The sequence below is a fragment of the Pavona decussata genome, unplaced genomic scaffold (assembly GCF_977016875.1).
Source record: "Pavona decussata unplaced genomic scaffold, jaPavDecu1.1 SCAFFOLD_273, whole genome shotgun sequence".
Taxonomy (NCBI): domain Eukaryota; kingdom Metazoa; phylum Cnidaria; class Anthozoa; order Scleractinia; family Agariciidae; genus Pavona; species Pavona decussata.
Window position 1 is genome coordinate 1,500,085 of NW_028145675.1, and position 22,416 is coordinate 1,522,500.

At 38.8% G+C, this 22,416-nt stretch overlaps 2 protein-coding genes and 1 long non-coding RNA gene across 4 annotated transcripts in view; 2 read left to right on the plus strand and 1 right to left on the minus strand.

Moving 5' to 3' along the window:
• LOC146455533 (uncharacterized) overlaps window positions 1-22,416 on the minus strand; it is a 234,614-nt gene that overhangs the window by 53,483 nt on the left and 158,715 nt on the right. The gene's annotated exons all lie outside the window — the stretch shown is intronic.
• Window positions 1-22,416, plus strand: part of LOC146455534 (uncharacterized) — a 194,741-nt gene that overhangs the window by 43,647 nt on the left and 128,678 nt on the right. The window lies entirely within an intron of this gene.
• LOC146455536 (uncharacterized) lies at window positions 8,099-12,860 on the plus strand. Of its 2 annotated transcripts, XM_085094260.1 has the most exons (4): window positions 8,099-8,328; window positions 9,256-10,100; window positions 10,605-11,718; window positions 11,889-12,085. In XM_085094260.1, the coding sequence occupies exons 2-4, from the start codon at window positions 9,258-9,260 to the stop codon at window positions 11,939-11,941; spliced, it is 2,010 nt and encodes a 669-aa protein (XP_084950386.1). In that variant the 5' UTR covers window positions 8,099-8,328; window positions 9,256-9,257; the 3' UTR covers window positions 11,942-12,085. The 2 variants fall into 2 exon arrangements, with proteins under 2 accessions (XP_084950386.1, XP_084950385.1); XM_085094259.1 differs by having other exon boundaries at window positions 10,605-12,860.

Here is a 22,416-nt window from a genome sequence, read left to right on the forward strand (position 1 = left end):
TCACACAGGTACAATTTCTCACCTGTTGCATGTGAAAAACTCCACTGTCTTTAGTATTCTCAATTGCTCAGGCTGTGACCTTTTATGCAGGGATAATTACGATTTTTCTAACAAATCATAAGAGATGCGCCAATTCTTCAATAGGGTTGCTGTCCCGACTATATTACGCGCTTAACAAATTGACCGACAGTCAGCACTGCAAACGTCACTGAAGAAAAAGAATGAGAGAATTCCTTGAATGAATGAATGAATGAATCAATCAATCAATCAATCAATCAATCAATCAATCAACCATCAACCAATCAATCAATTTGGTGTTGTGTACTTGAAGGGAGAAGTCCCCTCTACTAATTGTGCACACCTAAACATTAAAAGGTTTCCTCAATCTACTATTAAACTAGTTCACTAAGCAAAGGTAATTCATGCCAAACTACAAACCTGGCCAATTGAGTTAGGGACGCTTGCATCTTTTTAAACGTTTTTCCACCAAACTTTGCCTCAACAGAATCAACATTTTCTCGCTCATGGATGTAATCCCCCCTACCCCATATTCAATGTTGAACATTAACACATATGGATATCACACGCGTAGAGTAGATAGAACCATGCAAGCCCCACATAGGCCTCTGACCTGGACATTTTCGCCAGAATTGTAGGTCTCAACTAAGTCTTATTCCTCTCTTTTGCTGCAGAATCCGTTCTTTCTGTATATTATCTCATTTCGTCCTCTTTAAACTCTGTAATATCTCAAATTTATCGCCCTTGCTGATCAACTTATCATTGCACAGAATTAGAAAGGATCGTCAAATACCCCGTGGTAGACTAATGCTCGGCCCCCTGGGACAAACAAGGATAAAAAGGTGCCCCACTAATGCCCGGGGGGATGAGCACTGCTGGAATTAACTGATGCATTAGAAGTATACTTAAATCCGACGATCAAGCTGGTGTAGTTTTAAATGCGCGAGCAAACATCATGGTAACACAGAAATCCACTAAAGTTCAAAGCAAAAATTCATCTGCAAATGGGCACTCTCAAAGATCACAGAATCAATGAATATTTTTCATTCAATTAATTTATTCATGTTTCCATATAACCACGTTCGTACCAATAGCGTAGCCCCATTGCCAACTATATAAACCACATACCACCTAAAGTTCCTTGATTCGCTCTATTTCGAAGGGCTAGCGCTGGAAAAGTCATCCCTCTTTAGATGGCTAAATTAGTTATCAACTCCGTTGATAAATCCAAATATTGGTTTCCACTTCCCCACCGACGCAGCACCACAGGTTCTTTACAAACTTGTTAACCCCATTTATCTGTTTCTTGAAGCAATACTAACATAATGTAGGAGATGACCTGTGACGAGATCGAGGAAGAGGAAGTTCTTATTTTCGTTGGTAAATGCTACCAGTTCTCATGGCTACTGTAGTTGCTCTACGTTGAGTTTGGAATCTGATTTGGTTTTCACAGAACCCTTCAGTGGTAGTGAGAAGACACCAACAGTTGAGTACCCTGTCAGACAACAGACACCTACAGTCACCGAAGATACACCCCTCTCTGAGAAGCAACCTTGTCTTGATGAAAAAAAGAATGCTTCTGGAACAGATGAGGAAGATGAACCGTCATTCCGACGATCTGACAGCAAAAAAAAAAGAAGCAGTTCAGGTTACACTCCTGAATCAGGTACAGATCCTCATTTCGGTCATAAATTATGTTTTTTTTTTGTCATTCCGTATTATCAAAGGAAGCCTCAAACATTATACACAAAATGTTACACTTAACATTGTAATGCGGGGGAGGTTGGGGTTGGTGGTGTTTCCCTGGTGTACGTATAGAGATAACAGAAAGTGGAGTTTGTCCTAAGACTTTGATCACGGTCTTACCATACTCTTCAATTTGGATTGTGGACTGATTCTACGGCTACAGCTAACTCCACAGTCTACCAACCACCAAATAAGAACGCATAAGAAGGTTTTGAAGAATAAATGGCGATTGCTTGAATTTGAGAAGATAATAATAAGCGATCAGTATTAAGTGGTTTCCTTCCGGGAGAGAATCTGTTAAGTATTTGCACGAGTTTAGCTTCTAGTCTAATGTTTGATTGCCGTTTGGAAGACAGAATTTTCGTATGAACGAATATAACCTTTTCTCATAAACTTGTCCCTTAGCGATTGTGACTTCCTGTTAAGTGTAATCGATTTGTGTTCACTAGTAATCAGAGTAAGGCTTGTCAGTTCAAAGAAACGGTTCAAAGCATATTTGTACAAGACCCGGTTTCGGAAACCAAAAGAGGGATTCTTCGTCAGTTGCAAAGCTTTTGTTTGTGAACGACTCGTTGAACGGCGAACTAGTATGATAAACGTGTTCTTAAGCAAGACCCCACTGCTTTTATCAGAGCATGTTAATGTTAGAAGATGTCCAATGATTGGAGCTTGGTGAATCACGCATTACCTTCTAAGTTGCCATTTTTTCGTTTTCAGGTAGTAAGTTTCTGAAAGTTAAAATCGGTGCACGGAATCTAGATGTTAGGAAAGAGAAAAAGTTCAAAAAGTATCTCAAACGGCAAATAAATGAGTATATAGAAAACAATGCAATTCATCCGAGTGATCAGCCACAAGAAGGAGTTGGTCGCTTTATTAAGCATGTAGAGGAGATTGACAGTTCACTTGTAACGACATTCGGACTTGGCTGTTTGGAACTTACTGTTCAATGTCCTACTCTGGAAAGCCTTGACATCCTGTGGAGTGACTATTTTTCTGGATACCTGAATGAAGTAGCTGAGCGGTTCCTAGTCACTCGTGAACTAAAGAGGAAATTGAACATGGAAACTGTGAGATTAAACACGATGATATCAGAGGAGAACTATTTGATGTGCAAGAAGGCGATCATGGAAAGATCACGTAAGTTTCAGAAAATTAGTCAATCTTACTTTTCAAACAATACCAGGACTCGATTGTTTGCCCTCCTACAACTCAAACATTTACCAACACTATCGTCTTCTGGATAACTTGTAAATGTTATCAGGGTTTTTTCCCCTCTTTTTGGCGAAAGGCAAATGAAAAATTACTAAAATTAGGAAATGAGATGTTGTAAGCTGTTGTGTTAAGGGAACTGAGGGTCATACAAGTCGGTATGTTGGTACAATTCGGTTAATACTCGGTGTAAAAACCTTTAACATTTTTTTTGTTTTCTACGATTTGTAGCCTCACACACTTCACTTTTGTTCTAATGCAGTTTATACTTTTTCTTTCCTTTGCTTTATATCAGTGGTGAGTTTGGCAGGTTTTTACGACGAGGATGAGCTAACAGTTCAGTTAACTATCGTGAGTTATTTAAAGAGGCGAACGTGTTTTCAAATTCAGACAATAACTATGATGCCAATCTATGTCTCGTTAGCTTGCTCCAATTGACCATCGTTTTTAAATCGTGAATGCGTGCATGCAAAATGAACGAGTTATTGTTATGCGGGGAAATTGTCACTCGCTCGATCGTTCAGTCGTAAACTTTATATTAATTTAATATATTTATTAGTCTACGTATAGTGCATGTATTCACAATCAGCCGCCATTACGCGACAAACAACAAGGACGTAAAATCAATGCAACGAATAACTTATTCTCAAAAGAAAACAGTTAGTAGGTGTGTTGTCTGCTAAATCCTTCCATTTAGTTCGACCTCGCAGACGCTCTTTTGGCTCGTGTCGTTGGGGAGAAAAGATTGCGTGACGAGCCAAAAGAGCATTTGTGAGAGAGGCTACACTTCGATAGGCGGAACTGCTCGCATCAAACGAAAACATGAAAACCTTTAAAGGAGCTTGCCCTAAAAATCCGAGGAAACGACGTGACTGAAAGAATAGTTGCCTCAATAAACGCTATTCGTGCTCAAGTATACAAATCAAGGTTCTGGTTTGTAAAACTTATGTGTCAATTCTCTTATACCACAAACCACGCCCGGTGCAGTAAGATTGAATAAACATCTAAAATAGTCAAAATAAACAACTCTCTGTGCGCTCTCAAGAGTGTTCATTTCCCTGGGCTATTTCCGCTATTTTCGTTAATTGTTCCATTATTTCACTTCAGTGTTCATTGTTCATAGGCTCGATTTCTTGACAATGTATGGACATGAAGAGATGTTGTATATCTTTCCATAGCAGCAGCGAATCACAGCGGTAATAGCTCTAACGATCGATAACGAAAAATGTTGCAAACATGAAAGTTCATTTTTTCCGTTTATATAAAAGGGAGTAATAACCAGAAGACGTAAAAAGAGGAAGAAAAGAAAACGATAAAGAAAATTTAGACCCTGACTCTAACTTGGTGCGTGACTCAAACTTGACTCGTAATACGAGTAAACTCGATTGGTTTGAGGGGTAGTGTATCGCGAACCAAGTTACTTAGAGTTTTTAAGTCATTTTAAATGTAAGTACATCTGTAATTTGTTTATTTTCTTATGATAAATTCAAACTCAAAGTTCATGGAATTTAGAATCTTATGTCATAGACCTTGGTACAGATTGGGCACACCAAAGTTGAGTTTTATAAAGTAGAACGTCCTTCTTTGCCCTTCGAAACTGCATCAGTTATTTCATTACTGAGCTTGAAGTTATCCTTCTTTCTTCTTTGGCGTGACTTTGAATGCAATACAGAATTCACGTTTTCGACTATCTCATTTTGTACAATTAAACGGACTGAAAATTTATTGTTATTTAAGCAGGAGAAGCAAGTAGTAGTGGCTTTCTGCCTGAACACATTGATCCAGCAGGAAACGACTCAAGACAGGCTGATGAATCTCTGGAGGTAGAACCTTTTCACTTTTGTTAAATACCATGCCATGAGAAACCGATGGTAGTGAATATGTGTGTGTACAGCGGACTCGTTGGCAGAGGTGTGCAAAGGGGTGTTAAACTTTAATTTATTAGGTCGAATAATGCATTTTTTATGTCACATGGGTTTTAAGAGAATTTAGCACGGTAATGCTTCTTCCTTGTCTTTACCCTGTTTGCAGGATGGGCAACAGAGTATGAACTGGAAGATTAGAGCAGAAAGGGCCAAAGTAAGTGAGTTGGTATAAGTTTATAATAATAATAAAAATAATAAAAATAATAATAATAATAATAATAATAATAATAATAATTTTTTTTAATAATTTTTTTTAATAATAATAATTTCTTTATTTACATGTTTCAAGAAAATTTCTTATTTACAAGATAAAATTAAAGTATAAAAAAAGAACTATTAAGAGTGCCTGACTGTAACTTTCGAGAATCGCTGGCCAAGCTTGAAAAATTGAAACTCCAGATAATTTGCCTGAAGTTTACTTTTGGGGAACTATCTTCGAAAATACTATTTGAATGTTCTGGAAATTTATAGTTTTCGAGAATTTTGGAGAAAACGAAATTACGGGTTTTGCCTCATTAATTATGCAAAAATATCACTCAAAATTAGCCAAGTTTAATACGCTTGTGTTGAAACAGTACGCAACGATAGAAAACGAGGTCGGTTTTGAGTAAGAGCATTACTCACCTACTTTCTACCAAAGGGACCTATGTAAAGTTTTGTAGAACTTTGGAGGGTCTTATGGCTCTTTGAAAAATTGACATTTTGAGGACTTCGCGATGAGGTGAAAATTGAGTAAGTTTGAAGGTTTAAAATGCATCTTGGTATGTCAGATATCGACTCGAGAGGAACATTGTGATGAAGCTTGGGTCTTCGTCTTTAATAATACGAAATAAAAAATCTGGGCAATCAATGCACGCGCTGACGAAAACCAACTGTAGTGAGGCTTCGTTAACAAATTTGCATAATTCGCAACTGTTGAGAAAATGCTATGTTGTGGTGACTCGGTGAAAACATTTACCCAAGCTATCTTCAAATGGTCATTTTACCTCATATTGCATTTGTCTGTTTCTCTTTCTTGTTTAATAACGTGGTAGAAAAGATCTGGACAAAAAAAAAGTGTGTGATCGGAAAAGAAAATATTCGCCAAATTGTGGTGGGAAATTTGCATAATGCATAATCTCGCAATAAATCTTTCTGCAAAGGAATCTAATTGGGAAGGTTTCGTTAAGAGTCTATTATAAAAGGAGTCAAAACAAGGTTTAATAATCCGATTTCAACAAATAATTGTCGAATCTTAACCTTTAAATTTATATAGTGCCAAACTGATGATCGCTATTGCGTTACCTGCGTCACGTCAATAGCTGTCGATATTGCTCACAACCTGACTTGTGCTGCAAAATTGCCATTTACAACAACTAGGAAAAAGACCTTTATTTACTGGCGTATGAGCAGTTTTGCAAAAAATTAAACGTTCACATGACACTGGAATCACGTTTAAAAAATACACACTTGTCAAATGAGTGCGAAAGTTAGACATGGAGTCGGTCAAAGTGAATATTGTTCAGGGCCGTAGCCAGAAAAAAATAACGACTGAGGCATTGGGGGGGGGGGGGGGGGTAGGGTGGGGGAGCTATTTAAATGCTACTTTAGGGGCTCTGTGTTCTTGTATGCGACTTTTTAATGTGTTTGTTGGTGGTTTGTTTCTATATGAAGGCCTTAGATAACAACGACCTAAACCAGGTTCGGCTGACCAGCGGTTTCGTGAAAAGTAGGGTTTTTGGGGGTGCTCAGTCTCGCAGGCTCATAAAACCTGGTCTTGGACGTTCTTATTTGAGGATTTTCGTTTCTAAAAGGCAACGAATTAAGCTGTTAAATGCCAGCGTGAGTCGCCTGCGCCCACTAGCATCCCATCGCTGTAGAACCTGGAGCGGGTGCTAAGGGATTTCGCTGTGGACATGGGCTAATGCAAGGCCATTCAGCCTGTTCTAAAATACTGAATGTGACTGGGCTGAAAGCCTGGCCTTAGCAGTTTCGCCCGACATTAAATTTTATGCAACTCACTCCAGGTCTTCAACTTGCGGAGAGTGCTAAAGCTGCGCTCGCATGAACAGCTTCCTGTACTTAGTCGCGCTGAGGCCTGTCTGCTTTCGGCCTCTACAGACTCTACAACTTCTTTCCCACCATCTCTGGTGGCTTCCTCACTGACATCACTATCTTTACTAGATGGACTGAAAGTCAAAGTTGCTTAGCTAAATAATGTCAAAACAAGCTTAAATTTTGTTTCGATTATTGAGAGGAACTGAAAGCATGTTATGAGAGTATCCACTTACCGCTTTCTTTGAAAAAAGCTGTTGATTAGATAGAACGTTTCCTGCTAGCAGAGGTCTCTGCCGTCAGAGACCTCTGCTAGCAGGAAAATAGAACGCTGCATTTTGATAGATTTTCCTCATTCAGATCAGAGAAGACAGAAGACTCGAGAAATGGCGTCAAAACACATGAAAACGAGGCAGTTTTCTTTAGGAAGTCGCTGCCTGGTTAGCATGAATTTTTGCTTAATTTTTCTCATCTGTAATTCAGGCCACTGCCTGATTCGCGTTATCATTAAAGATAATACCATGTTGCGTTAACATTGCTGCCAGTGCCTTTCTTTCTACTTCAAAAAAAATCTTACTTTCCCCGCAAAAAAAAAAGCAATGACTGAGGCAAGTGCCTCGGCTTGCCTCATACTGGCTACGGCCCTGTTGTTAATTAAATCAAGGGTTTGTTTACTGGAATGCTTTTTCAAATAGCTTGTCCAACCTTTCTCGGTGGCCTCCCAAATAATAATCACCCAGAAGCGGGTCAGTAGAAAAAACCCTCTCTGTTCGTGCTGTTTGATACTGTACCTTCGCAAGTGACTGAAAAACAATGTCAGCCGGCACGCCATAATTTGACGTAATTACTGATATCAAAAAATAACGCACATGTACGGATACACGCTTGAGGGTAGCACCTGCAGTCCGCGGAACCGCGGTATCTGCGGAACCCGCGGAACCTGCGGAACCTAGAGAAATAACTAGTTTTTTTTCTATTGCAACTTACATACCAGGTATAAGGTTACAACTGATTTCATTGCTGTGAATAAACCCGGATTTTATTTATTTTTTAACATGATTCGACCAAGAGAAAATTATTCGACGGTCATGATTCGACCGAGAGGTTACCATGGATCATAAAACGACTGGATTGGAAACTAATGATCACGTGTGGTATTTCCGGTTCGCTGGTTGGCTGATACCTTGGTTCAAGATGGCCGCAACAGGGTTGAAATTTGTGACGTGAAGAAATGGCGAAGTATGGCGTAAGTATAGGAAAATTAGAAGGATTCGTGGTCAACTTTTGTTCATTTTGCATGTTTGAGCACTGTTTTTTATTTGCAAGTTATAATACTTTCTTTATCTTTTGTTTTATGGCGATTTCAACCCGGCCAAGCCACACGTGAATCTTCAAGGTGAGCACTCGATGTTGTTGTTTACTTTTATTTTGTCTTGTTTCTGAGAAAATCTATACCTGCCAACCTTTTCTGACTCAAATGCGTGAGAATTTCAGACTGGAAGTTCCGGGAATTTCCGAAGATGCTCCAACATATCCGAAGACATCCGAAGATTTCCGAAAACTTCCGGAGGTTCCCGAAAATATACCGGAAACGGAAACAGTGCTCACGTTTCGCCGTCCCAGTCCCAGCAGTTTCGCCACACACAACAACCGCTCTGGTGTTGCCCTTCTAAATCGGAGATTTCGGGATGAAAGTACCATCATTTTCACGGACTTTTTTTTTCTCGCACTGGTTTCAGTTTACATATTTTTCAAAAGTGTGTTAGCAAAGTAAAATAGCTTAAAATTTTCAGTCAGGCGTGAGAAATGAGACCTTTGGCGTGAGATGGCGTGAGATTGAAGTTTTCGATCCGCAGGCGTGAGAATCACGCTCAATGCGTGAGAGTTGGCAGGTATAAAAATCGCGTCACAGAATTAGGTCTTTTTAGGTTCAAAATTGGAGGAAATGTTGTTTTTTTGTGATGCATTTATCCGTAATTTTCTTAGGTAACTGCTGATCAAATTCTGGATTACATGAAAGAATTTGCGTAAAATTGTGGCTTGAGCTTAATTAAACGAACATTTGTTTCAAATTAAGACAGCACGATAAACTTTTTTCGTGACTAATTTGCTTTGTGGCGTAGATGTCCGCTATGCGTGCACAGGTCAGGCGGTTCTCAATAAGCGAGGCTAATTTAAAGAATTTACTTTATATATTAATAAAAAAAATCATATGGAGCTTGTTTACATAATTTTTTTCGGCAGTTGTTGTTTGGAAGGTAATCAAAACATTGCCATTTGTCAGTTTTATGTTAATTTGATGTTATTAATGTTTCTCCCTTAGGAATGGGTAAGAGCAAGCTGGGCAGAGTTAGGAAGTATTCCAACAGAAGATATCAGCAACCTTTTGAGTCTGCTACTAGTGATACTGTTACTTCTACTTGTACACCAAATACTGATCCACCTTGTTGCCTCCCAAATGAATTTCTGTTTTCTCTTCGCAATGTTGCTCCAGCAGTCCTACATCAGCCCTCTGTTTTCAACTATTCACGTGTTTTTAATATTTTGTCAAATGATGGTGTGTTTAGAAGCCAATGGAACCTGATCAAACATTCAGAACTTTATCTCATGCTTTGCACTTTTTCGTCAAGTGGCATCGCACCTGTTCCAGAGAAGACTGTCATTGTAAATACCGATTTTTCTTGGAACGTGATCGCTTGTAATTTAAGTGTAAATGACTCTGTGTTGAACACTCCAAAACATCTAGTCACTCTTGATAGTTTTCTGCTTCTGTTAGATTTTGTTGATAAGTGTAATGTTTGCCCTGGAATCCAAAATGATGATTTGGTTGAGCTGTCAATGACAGGGGGACGGAATGGAGAATTCAAGGACTTGCATGGCAATACAAAGGCCAGACTTTTAAGTGAAACAATAAGAACTGTTAACTGTAGTGGCTTGACACTTTCCAATATTTGTGGACCCTGTAAGTCGTATAAGAGAGTCCTGTTGACCATGTATTCAAAGCAAAAGTGTTTCAAACCAGAGAGTGCATGTAAAACAAGTCCTACTAGTCACTGTGCGTGGAAAAATCTAAGTGAAAAGGAAAAGGAAGAAAGGATAAAGAACTGTAGACAGAGAAGGCAAAGTGCATCAAGGAAAATTAGCCGCCTTGAAGAAAAATTTAATGAGGTTGGTATATGATGTTACGCATGTGTTTATTTGACCCATTTAGTTAACATTTACCCAGATTTTAATCCTTGGGAGGGATCATCAGGTACACTTCAATTTGCTTGTCTCAAAAATTACTTTGCTAAAAAATATGACACATGGCTAAACTAGTTTTTATCAGTAGTTTGACTGCCAGCCAGTGCTTAGAAAAGTGAGCCCATGTTCAGATTGCCCCCAAGAGAGCAGTGGAATAAGATATTATAATTATATAAATAATTAATTTTGTGTATTGATTTTTAATATGATTTAATATGATTTTTAAATGATTGAAATATACAGCTGTATCTTTCACATAAAACTATCATGTAATTTTATCGTCAATGTTTTAGAGAGAAAAACGTTTTTTTCTTTTTGTCAAAACTGTAAGCTCATTTCGACACGGAGGACATGATTTGAAAAACAACCTTACCAAGTTATATCGTAATAAGAATGGTCGTATTAAAAAATCTTTTTATCATTTTTCAGGATTTAATCACCCTAACTGACGAAGATGATTCTGTCATGGAACAACTTTTCAGAAATGTGGAGTCAAGGCACAATCATGACAAACCCGAGGACTTCAAGTCCCTCTTTATTCAGCAACAGAAGAAGGCTTTATTGTGTTCAGACAAGAGAGGAAGAAGATGGCACCCCCTCATTATAAGATGGTGCTTCCAACTGCACTCCACATCTCCTAGGGCTTATCAACTACTTAAAGATAGTGAAGTGTTAATTTTACCTGATAAGAGAACTTTAAGGGACTACAGCAATTGCTTTAAGGTTGATGCAGGATTTGATCCAGAATTTTTAGATTCAATCAAAAGGGATTTCAATGAGAGATCTAACCCAAAGGACTATGATGTCTGGGTGGGGGTGATTCACGATGAAGTGTCACTGCGAAAAGACCTTGTTTTTGATGACGAAGGGAAATTAATTGGGTTTGTTAATTTGGGCTCCGTTCAAAATTCCATTGACGATCTGGAGCAGTGTTTGTCCTCTTCTGGTAATTCCTCAATTATTCCAGAGCAAGCAACCCACATGTTTGTTTTCATGGCTATCAGTTTATTTTCCGATTGGAAAATGCCCATTGCTTTTTTTCCCACAACTACCATCAAGTCTTTTGCCCTCTTCAATTTGTTCTGGAAATGTGTTGAAAATTTAGAGGAAAGGGGATTTAAGGTTTTAACTAGTACTTGTGATGGGGCTTCTCCCCATCGCAAATTTTATAAATTCCATTGTCCACCTGGGGCCCCTAAAGGTACACTGATTTACAAGACAAACAATCCTTTTGCTGAGGATTTTCGGCCGTTGTACTTTATCTGTGACCCAGTTCATCTTCTAAAAACAACACGAAACAACTGGGAAAATAGCTGCTGGAGGAATAAAACCAAAAAGTTGAAAAATAATGGTATGTGGATCACATGGCTGCAGCTAATTGATGCATTTGAAAATGATGTTAATGCATCAAATGCATCTGGCTTGAGGTTACTTCATAATTTAACTGCTGACCATCTCTTTCTCAACCCTTACCTAAGGATGAGAGTCTACTTGGCTGCGCAAGTGTTCAGCAACAGAGTTGCCTTTGCTCTGCAAGTACAAGGTAAGCCAGGCACCGCAGAGACAACAAAATTTGTGAAAAACATGAATGATTTTTTTGATTGTTTGAATGCAAATAAAATCTGCACACAATTTGAATTTAAGAGTGTTTACCGAACTCCTTTAGACAGAAGGCTCCACTGGCTGGAAAATGATTTCTTAAATTATTTTCAGGACTGGAGAGACTGGGCTATGAGTCAAGAAGATGTTCCACTTGTAGAACGTAAACAGTATTTTGTGAGTGATCAAACATGGGAGGGATTGCAAATTTGTGTTAAGTCTTTTGTAGAGGTTGTCAAGTTTTCTCTTACTATTCCAGGGGTATCTTATGTCGTGGCCACAAAATTGAATCAGGATCCTCTTGAGAAATTTTTTGGTAAGTTGCGACAGAAAAGGGGTGCATATGGGGCGTTCACTTGTAAAGAGTTTAGCCAGAACTATAGTTGTGCTGCTTTTAGTCAGTCACATGCAATTAAAACTGTTCGACGTATTAAAAGGAGCGGAGGTGCACTGGAAAGTCTAGATGCTGATTTGCACTTACCTAAACAAAGAAAGTAGGTAAAGGGTTTAAATTGGAGGGGGTAAATACTAACTGCAAGGCTGTTGTTGTAAAAGCCTTTTAACAAATATTTTTGGCAGAAAAACTTGAGAATTAGGGAAACAAAATTAAAACAAGGAAATTATGCACAAGAGCTAGACAGGGAACTCAATAATTTTTCTATAGTGCCATACGTGTATTCACAATTCCCATTCAGTGATTTTATTGTCCATGCTTTGGATGCAAAGAGCAGTTGGTCATCGGTCATCAGAGTAGGGTTTAATTACCCCCGTTAGGCATGAATGCTCAGATAAGGATTTTACATGATCAAAATGTTATTCATGTCAAATAAAAAGCTTAAAGATTGAATTATGGTGTTTTTTTTCCCAATTGTTTAAGGTTAGTTTGAGATGTTGACCTCTCTTTAGTAACATATCGCATAGAATAACTTGTAAAATAATGATACGATGGGCCTGTATAAAGCCACAGCCACAAGTTACCGATATGTTTATTATCTGTAAGATGAGATGTAAATTAATATAATTCTTCTATTGAGTGCATTGTGTCAAAATATCACTCAGTTCTAATAAATAGAATGATAAAAAGCATTCAGCTGTTTGTTTTCTTGCTGTTGCAAAAAGTAGTTCTTTAAAAGTACATTTTAGTGTCTAAAGGACTCTAACTTCAGGGCATTAAGTCCTAGAAATGACACTAAGACTACAACAAATTGTCATTCATTTTCTTACAGTGCAGCTAACTCATGTTTCCTCAGAGGTCCGCACTGCTAAATTCCAACTGACTTGTGATTGGTCCATTGATCAAAAAAATGCTGTTTCTTTTGTTCTTAACTAGTCTTGTGATTGGCTAAAAAAACTTTGGGTGGCCCCGGTTGAGTTAGTTGCACTGTAAGAGATGGTGGAACTAGTACAACTTTAGCACCAAAAAATGTTTCTTTTTGGGAAGGAGGGTGGCAGCTGGAAAAATGTGGCCTGTAATAAAAAGAATTGTTATTTTTAATTATCAACGTAAAACTTCAGTTCTGTAAAACGCCTTGAGATTTTTCTTTCCACCTGTACAATTTTTCTTTGCATAATAAAAACAGGAATCGCAATAATCTCATCCCTGAAGGGATATATTTTTTTTTGGGGGGGGGGGAGGGGAGGTGGGGCAAGGTCCAGAAAACATCATTTCATTCTCATTTAGGCATCAAATTAATGTTAGGGCCATAAATCCTTCAGCCCTTTCTCACGATGTAGGGGGGGGGGGGGGGGAAGGAGGGCAGAGGGTGGCAAGGGATGGGCCTAACTAGTCTAACTCTGTCATTTCTTTGTGCCGCATCTACGTATACATTGCCAGGTCACGTGAACAGATGAAAGCCATTGCCATCTTTCAAGAAACCACTCCAGCTGTCTTGTATATTGTAACTCTACTCTAGATCTCCAATTCATGCAACATCTTTTTTTTTTTGGCATCATACCTGAGGGGACCTGATTTTTATGGTAACAGTAGTAGGTATAACCTGCTGAGTAGTTACTTTCACTCTGAATGTATGGCAAAAGAAAAGGCAAGAATGTTATTTCTAAACACATTTGTAGCATATCCAATACAAACAATGTTTGGATGCAAATTACTTTTTGTGATAACATCACATAAAATTTTACTCAGTTTCCTAGTTTTGACTGAGACACTAATAAAGCTCAAATATATACTGAAGGACAATGCCGTGTTGGTTTACTGTTTACCGGTGTTCACTTAAAGCCCATAAATATACGGTAACAATTACATATAAAATCTTACCACTAACAGTATTTAATTTACAGAAACAACGCGGAGTAAGAACCTGCTTTTTTCCAGTAAAAGTAACCATATCTCTGCAAAAAATATATTAAAGTGAACTACTGTGTTCCGTTCCTTAAAATTAACTCAAAACTACACCACTGGCTATCAAAAACAGGCCGGAAGGGAGATCCATCTGATCAGATATTAGAATTTACAGGAAATGATATAATAATAGGGTGCTGCAGTGGTGGATATGCATCAACTTTATAGGAATTAAGGTGAGGAAAAGGAAACTTGAGATACTGTCTGAGGATCAGCAAAATCCAGGCAACTCTCTGGGACCTTGGATTAATTTCCTGAAAGAAATCTCTTCTACTAGTTAATCTGACATCGTGAAATCAAGGGGAATTATGCTTCACAATTTTTTCTTAATTATGCAGACTTTTCTGCAGCTGAACTGGTTCTTAGTAAAGTGAAATTTTAAAGTGACAGTAATTATTACATTTGACAGTCTTCAAACAGGTCTCAGTATGTTTTAGAGTAGAATACCAATAAAATATACCTTGGATCAAAGTGGACTGAACTGGTGATACGTTGTACTGCAGTTGTGCCAGAAAGGGGGGGGAGGGGGTACTCCTTAAAAAATTGAGTGGGGGTTTGTGGTCTGCTTCCCATACCCTTACCTTGTTTATGATCAAAATCTGCAAATTTCTCTACCCTATTATGTAATCAGACAAAGAATTTGATACCCTATTTATGACCTGATCAACCTTAAATGGTGGCAAAATGGGAAAAAAACTATTTATGACCAAGACGGCTGAAAAACCATACCTTTTGGGGCTCCACATACCAATATAGCCCATATAAGAGAGTAGTCCCCCCTCAGATGTTAAGTGCACTGCACATTTGTGACCTATAATGAGCCAATACAGTTGCTGGCATCTAGCTCCCGTATGAAACAGATGGAGATGCAAATTTCAGATGTTTGGTCTCGCTTAGGGTGTTTCGGGCTAACCCATTTAGGGCTGCACATGAAGAAATAGAGACAAGTAAAATAATTATAGGTGACTTTGGATAACTAGAATGCTTGCTAACTCGAACCTCCCACTATCTCAAGTAATTTTCATTTTCATTGAGGCCATTTTCTATATAACTTTACCCTGGATAACCCGAACTTCTGATAACTCCACCTTTTTCTATTTCCCCTGAAGGTTCAAGTTATCAGGAGTAGCTGTATATCTTTAGATTTATTGGTATCTTCCAGGGGTCACAAAGAGCTTCAGAGCCACGTCCCAGATTGGTCTCCTTTAGGGGTCTAATTCCAGATTTTCAACGAGCACTCCAGCTGTTTCATATGGAAGCCCCCCCCCCCCCCCCCCGGGTGTTCAGATACTGTTGTACATATTAAATAGCATAATTTCTAGGACATCAGTGCTTGTCTGATGCTGTCCTTGCCATGCAAATCAACAGAAGGAGCTGAGGTGTTCAAATGAGCCAATTGTTCTTTGAGTTTTCTTTCTTCTTTGTACACCTTTAGATATGCCCACTTTCGAACACGAAAGTACAACTGAACGAAAAGCTTCAGGAGTAAATTACTCTCTTCAGCAGGAAGAGATGAGGAGTAAGGCCAGGTTGGTTTCAACAGAGAAGAATTGTCAATCAATTGGTCAAGTAGTGCAATGTCAGACTTTTGAGTGCTGCTACGAAAACGTGCTAAGCTAAGAAAAGGACGGATGGAAACTTCCAGGTAACAAAAGAAAGTAAATGTTGAACAGTCCACTTGAGAAAGGCCACCCCTGGTCAATGACTTTGTCATCAAATTCGGATAAGTCATAGCCGGTGTCTGCTTGGCTACACTCGGCACCATTTCGTTTAAAAGCTTGATTATGCGGTCAAGCCTTGCGCATTTGGCAGTTTGGCTCGAGGACCGTGAGCTAGTATCATAATTTCTTTTTAACCGGTCTCTGGTCTTTCGGCAGACATACCCAGCAATGTAGGCGACGATATTGTTCTCGACAGGTGTGAGAAATGGACGTTGTTTCAGCCTCTCTCCCGTATATTCTTCGCAAATTTGCATAGCACTAACAACAGATTCGGACCGATGATGATTAATACTTTCGAAAACCATGGTAACTATTTTCTGTAGCAGCAACTTATCAGAAGAAACTGAGCCAAGGTGGTTCAGTTCAATCCATTTTGATCCGAGTTCGGCAGAACTTCGAAACTGATTCAAATGCTGCGCAATATACTGTTGCCTGCTTGAAGTACTTAACAGGTTATCTCTGGCAAATGTAATTGTCCACAAGTTTTTTTGCAACATATTTCAATAAGGTCTTGACTTCGAATTCTGTGCCCTTTTGCAGTTCAGTAACAAGGAAATCTGCTTGACGCTGAGAGTCAGCAAACCTCTTCCCCCTCAATTTCACAATGTCAGATTTAGTGGAAGTAATTTCTTTCAGGAAATCCAAAATGGCTGGTAAACAGTCACGAACAAAGTACTCTTCAAATCCGAGGTCCGCGAGAATCGCCCGGGTTTTCCTCTGATGCTCCGACAGTTTCTCAGGCTTTGTTTTCCTCGTCTTTCCTACAGCACCACTGCAGTTCTCTTCATGCCTCTTTAACCATTCTATAGTGTGGTACACTTTTCGGCACTTGCAACACTTTAGAGTTTTTACACTTTCATCATCTTCATCTTCGTCTTCTTCGGACCCGGAGCAGTCAGACTCGTCAATTTCTTCCTCTTCTCTTCCGAGCAGCAAACAATCGAGGTTTGTACTATGAGTTTCAATATCTGGGTCGTCCCATTCCTCGAAACTTTCAGCAATCTCCATACTAAATATTTTTACAGCCAAGTGTATTTCCTCGCTTGACGAGAAACCGGCGATTGCTGTTTGTTTACATTTTGCAGGGTTTTTTATGACGTCACGAATTTCAACTCTGTTGTCAGCTAGTTTCCAATCCAGTCGTTTTATGATCCATGAGGTTACCAAACTCGCAAAATCACGAAGGTTCTGCACGAAGACTTGAGGTGGCGGGTGATTTATCACCAATATTTGTACGGGAGCTCGATAAAGGAAACAGCGAATGTTCTTTTTACGAGTACCGCATTTGTTTCAAAAATCCGTAGACTGTATAGGCAACGTGGCGAGGTGAACCGAAAGAGAAGAAAAGGACAGCAAAGAATCTTGTCTTGTAAGCTCGTGTTTGTTTTGTTTATGTTTGTTTTCTTGAATAATATCTTGAACAATATATGCTAGCGTAAACGTTTCTTTGCCTGGTATTGGAACAGATAGAGAAAACAAAGTTTTAGAGGCGATGATAAGGAGCAAGCCGGAACTCTATATAGATGAATTCCAAGACTGGTTTCACGCCGTTACAGGGACCCGGCTTAGCATTGCAACAATGTGTCGATCGATTCTGCGCCTTGGTTTTACGTACAAAACTCATCATTTTTCCTTTGTTTGAAGTCGAACAAAGTTTGCAGTTACACCAGAGTATACATAAATTATTCCCTCAAAATTCCATCGCTTCTAGTATATGCTGGCATATGAAATGGCTGGTTGCCAAACGTCCCAAGCTTATTGTTTTGCTTTTCTGAACTTCAGCTGCGGATGATTACCAAACAGAAATATGAATTCTTGAGGGCAACATACTGTCATTTTATGGCTGATATACCACGCAAGTGTTATTGCCGTCCTTTTCTTCTCTTTCGGTTCACCCCGCCACGTTGCCGATACAATCTATGGATTTTTGAAACAAATGCGGTACTCGTAAAAAGAACATTCATTTGGCTGTTTTATTTATCGAGCTCCCGTACAAATATTGGTGATAAATCACCCGCCACCTCAAGTCTTCGTGGGGGTCTTCGTGCAGAACCTTCGTGATTTTGCGAGTTCATCGTTGAGCTTGGTAACCTCTCGGTCGAATCATGACCGTCGAATCAGGAGAAAATCTCATTTTCTCTTGGTCGAATCATGTTAAAAAATAAATAAAATCCGGGTTTATACACAGCAATGAAATCAGCTGTAACCTTATACCTGGTATGTAAGTTGCAAAAGAAAAAACTAGTTATTTCTCTAGGTTCCGCAGGTTCCGCGGTTCCGCGGTCTGCAGTTCCGCAGATTAGTGCTACCCCACGCTTGAAAACCTGTGTGCCAGTTTCCGTTTAACAAAATAATACTCATTTCTTCCTACAGTCCACATTGGCTGTAGGGCATGCATTTATCTTTGTCGAATGTCAACAACAGAAACACGGCTATCTCAGTGACACTGTCAGACACGCAATGTCTACTGCGTACATCACTGGTAGCCCAAGCCCTATGAGCGTTCAAGAGATCTTTGTTTAACCTTTGTATTGTCACGTTGTAATTCGAGTGTCACGATGAGTGTTACACAATGGCGTAAATTCTAAGGGTTTGTATGGGAATTTACGAGAGTGTTTTCGAGTCGAAAATAAAGGGCATAAATGGAACAAAAATGGCTTACCTTGTCTCTTGATGTCTTGCTAGTGTTTGTGTGCCACATTATGGCCATTTCAGTACGATTCCAGTGGGTTTTTAAAGGTTTGCTGAACATTTTCCTCAATCTATATCCTGCTCTATATGTCCCCAAAAGGTTGGTCACTTCAGTAGCAATAGTATTCTTTGAAATGATTGCAACGTTAACAAGGAGGACAGTATAAAAGAATGAAGAGTCGCGGACAAAGGTCTGCGGACCGCGGACTGGGTAAAGGTGGACTATGGACTACGGGCTGGGTTTAAAGGAGAACTGAAGTATGACAATCATATCTTTCTTGTATTCATTTTCATTAAGTTTAAGACGTATAAAATCAAGTTTCAGTAGTTATTTTTGTCCCTTAATTGTTGTTTTTGAGAAACAAAACAAGGACTGGGAATAAAATAGTGAGGATCGACAGTGCAAACATAAAATCTTGCTTTATCTCAGCGAAACAGCTGGATTTTTAATACGCGCTGAAGAGAGCCCGGCATTTTAGATTTTTAGCATTCATCTCAGGGTTCGATATGATGAAAACTTGCTCTTGCAGTGCAGGTTAAATGCGCAAAAGGATGTTTGATGATAATTGACCGTGATCAACCAATGACGCCACATGCACAATCATGTAGATGTCGTACATAGACATTTATGCAGTAGACATTGCTGAGATACCCGTGTTTCTGTTGTTGACATTCGACAAAGATAAATGCATGCCCTACAGCCACTGATACTGTAGGGCATGCGGTCAGTCCGTAGTCCGTAGTCCATGGTCCTCCTACTTTAGTACCTCTTTAATACCCAGTCCGTGGTCCACAGTCCTTCGTCTTTATACCGACCTCGTTTTTAACGTTGCAATTTATTTCAAAGAATACTTTTGCTACCGAGGTGACCAAGATTTTGGGGAAATTTATATATAGTAGGATACCGTATAGAGAGAGGAAAATTTTCAGCGAACCTAAAACCCACTGGAATCGTACTGAAATGACCAAAATATGGCACACAATACCTGGCCAAATATCAAGGAGACAAGGTAAGCCATTTTTGTTCAATTCATGCCCTTTACTTTTCGACTCCAAAACACGTTCGTAAATTCCCATACAAACCCTTATAGTTTACGCCATTGTGTAACACTCATCATGACATGACAATACAAAGGTCAAACAAAGGTCATAGACCTTGTGATGTATGCAGTAGACATTGCGGATACAGCTATTTCAATTAACGTTGTCGGATTAAAATCAAGCTAAAAGACAAGACCGCAATGTTTTGTGGGATTATTTTTTATGAATAATTTCATCAAAATCATCCCTGCACGTGCAGGTCATTGTACTGCTAATAACAACCTATTGTTTTCTCCAGGCATGACTGATTTTTATGAATTTATCCATAAAAATCCCACGTGAACTTTCGGTCTTGTCTTTTAGCTTCATGCTTTGAACCGACAACGTCAGTTGAAATGACTGTATACAGTGTCACTGAGATACCCGTACGTGTTTCTGTTGTTGACATTCGTCAAAGATGAATACATGCCCTAGAGCCAATGTGAACTATAGGTATAAACTGAGTTATTATTTTTTTAAACGGAAACACACAGGTTTTGAAGCTCTGATATTTCATACCAGTAATTACGTTAAAATATGGCGTGCCAGCTGACATTGTTTTTCAGTCGCTTGCGAAAGTACAGTATCAAACAGCACGAACGAGCTGAGAGTTTTTTTTTTTACTGACCCGCTTCTGGGTGATTATTATTTGGAAGGCCACTGAAAAAGGTTGGACTAGCTATTTGAAAAAGCATTCCAGTAAACAAACTTGATTTAATTAATAATATTCACTTCATGTGACCGACTCCATGTCTAACTTTCGCACTCATTTGACAAGCGTGTATTTTTTAAAGGTGATTCCAGTGTCATGTGAACGTTTAATTTTTAGCAGAACCGCTTATATGCCAAAAAATAAAGCCAGGTGAGGTTTTTTTTTTCTAGTTGTTGTAAATGGCAATTTTGCAGCACAAGTTAGTTTGAGGGCAATATCGACAGCTATTGACGTGACGCAGGTAACGCAATAGCGAGCATCAGTTCGGCACTATTATTTAAAGGTTAAGATTCGACAACTATTTGTTGAAATCGGATTATTAAACGTTGTTTTGACTTCTTTTATATGAAGGGTTTCGCTCAAATAGACTAGGAACGAAACCTTCCCAATCAGATTCCTTTGTAGAAAGATTTATTGCGAGATTTGCATCATGCAAATTTCCCACCACAATTTGGCGAATATTTTCTTTTCCGATCACACACTTTTTTTTGTCCAGATCTTTTCTAACACGTTATTAAACAAGAAAGAGAAACAGACAAATGCAATATGAGGTAAAATGACCATTTGAAGATAGCTTGGGTAAATGTTTTCACCGAGTCACCACAACATAGCATTTTCTCAACAGTTGCGAATTATGCAAATCGAAGCCTCACTACATTTGGTTTTCGTCAGCGCGTGCATTGATTGCCCAGATTTTTTATTTCGTATTATTAAAGACGAAGACCTAAGCTTCATCGCAATGTTCCTCTCGAGTCGATATCTGACATACCAAGATGCATTTTAAACCTTCAAACTTACTCAATTTTCACCTCATCGCGAAGTCCTCAAAATGTCAATTTTTCAAAGAGCCATAAGACCCTCCAAAGTTCTACAAAAGTTTACATAGGTCCCATTGGTAGAAAGTAGGTGAGTAATGCTCTTACTCAAAACTCAAGCGTATTGAACTTGGCTAATTTTGAATAAGATTTTTGCATAATTTATGAGGCAAAACCCGTAATTTCGTTTTCTCCAAAATTCTCGAAAACTATAAATTTCCAGAACATTCAAATAATATTTTCGAAGATAGTTTCCCAAAAGTAAACTTCAGGCAAATTATCAGGAGTTTCGATTTTTCAAGCTTGGCCAGCGATTCTCGAAAGTTACAGTCAGGCAGTCTTAAGACCGGCTGCCTGTAAGAATCGAGAACTGCATTTCAGCGACCACTTGGTCGAATTTCTGATATTTTGCCTGAAGATACCCTTGGATTAACTATTTTCGAAAATCATATTTTAAAGTTCCAAGGTATTTTATTTTTTGAGAAAATTGCAAGAGTTTGAAATGCGGCCTAGGTGCGGTCACGGGCCGATGAAAACCGCGAAAATTTAGGTCAAAAGACAAAGCCCCGTTCACGGTGTCAAATACCCCAATGAACTTGAAATTTTACACAAGCCTAGACCAACCATCTCACAAGAGAATTAATACAACAAACATTCCAAACTCGCTGGCTGCTTTCTAAAGCATGCAGATTTGTGTACGCTACTCAAAATGGCCTTGAAACTAATGCCCATTTTCATTGAAATAAAAGTGTTTCTGGTATGTCATTTTCTCTAAATTAAATCTCATATATCGAAAGACGAAGAGAAGAACTTTATTTGTACCAAGTTTCAAGGTCTGATTTAAACTCTTTCCCACTCAAGGAAGATCGAATATGCGTGCGATACTTGCGGCTCGCAATTCACGTCACGAATTATGAGATCAGAACCGATTCACAAACACTTGACATCTGGAGCCCGTGAATGTTTCCAAACATCACATATTGGGCCCTAAAACTAATCAGACGGACTGAAGACAGCCATTCAATGTTTTTCGATCCCAGATTTCTTTCCTACTCTGCTCTAAAATAATATAGTTATTCCGGTCAATTAGCCTACGAAACATGTGCAACAAATTTGCATACCATTTCGATGTCGCAGGAAAAAGTAGTGCAAATCATACTTTACAGCTCCTTTATCTTCTTAAATGAAGAAGTCGATCAGTAAACTGGAGAAAAGCGTGTGACTTTGTTCCTGTCGTGTTGTTTTGTGTGTTCGTGTTTCGCAG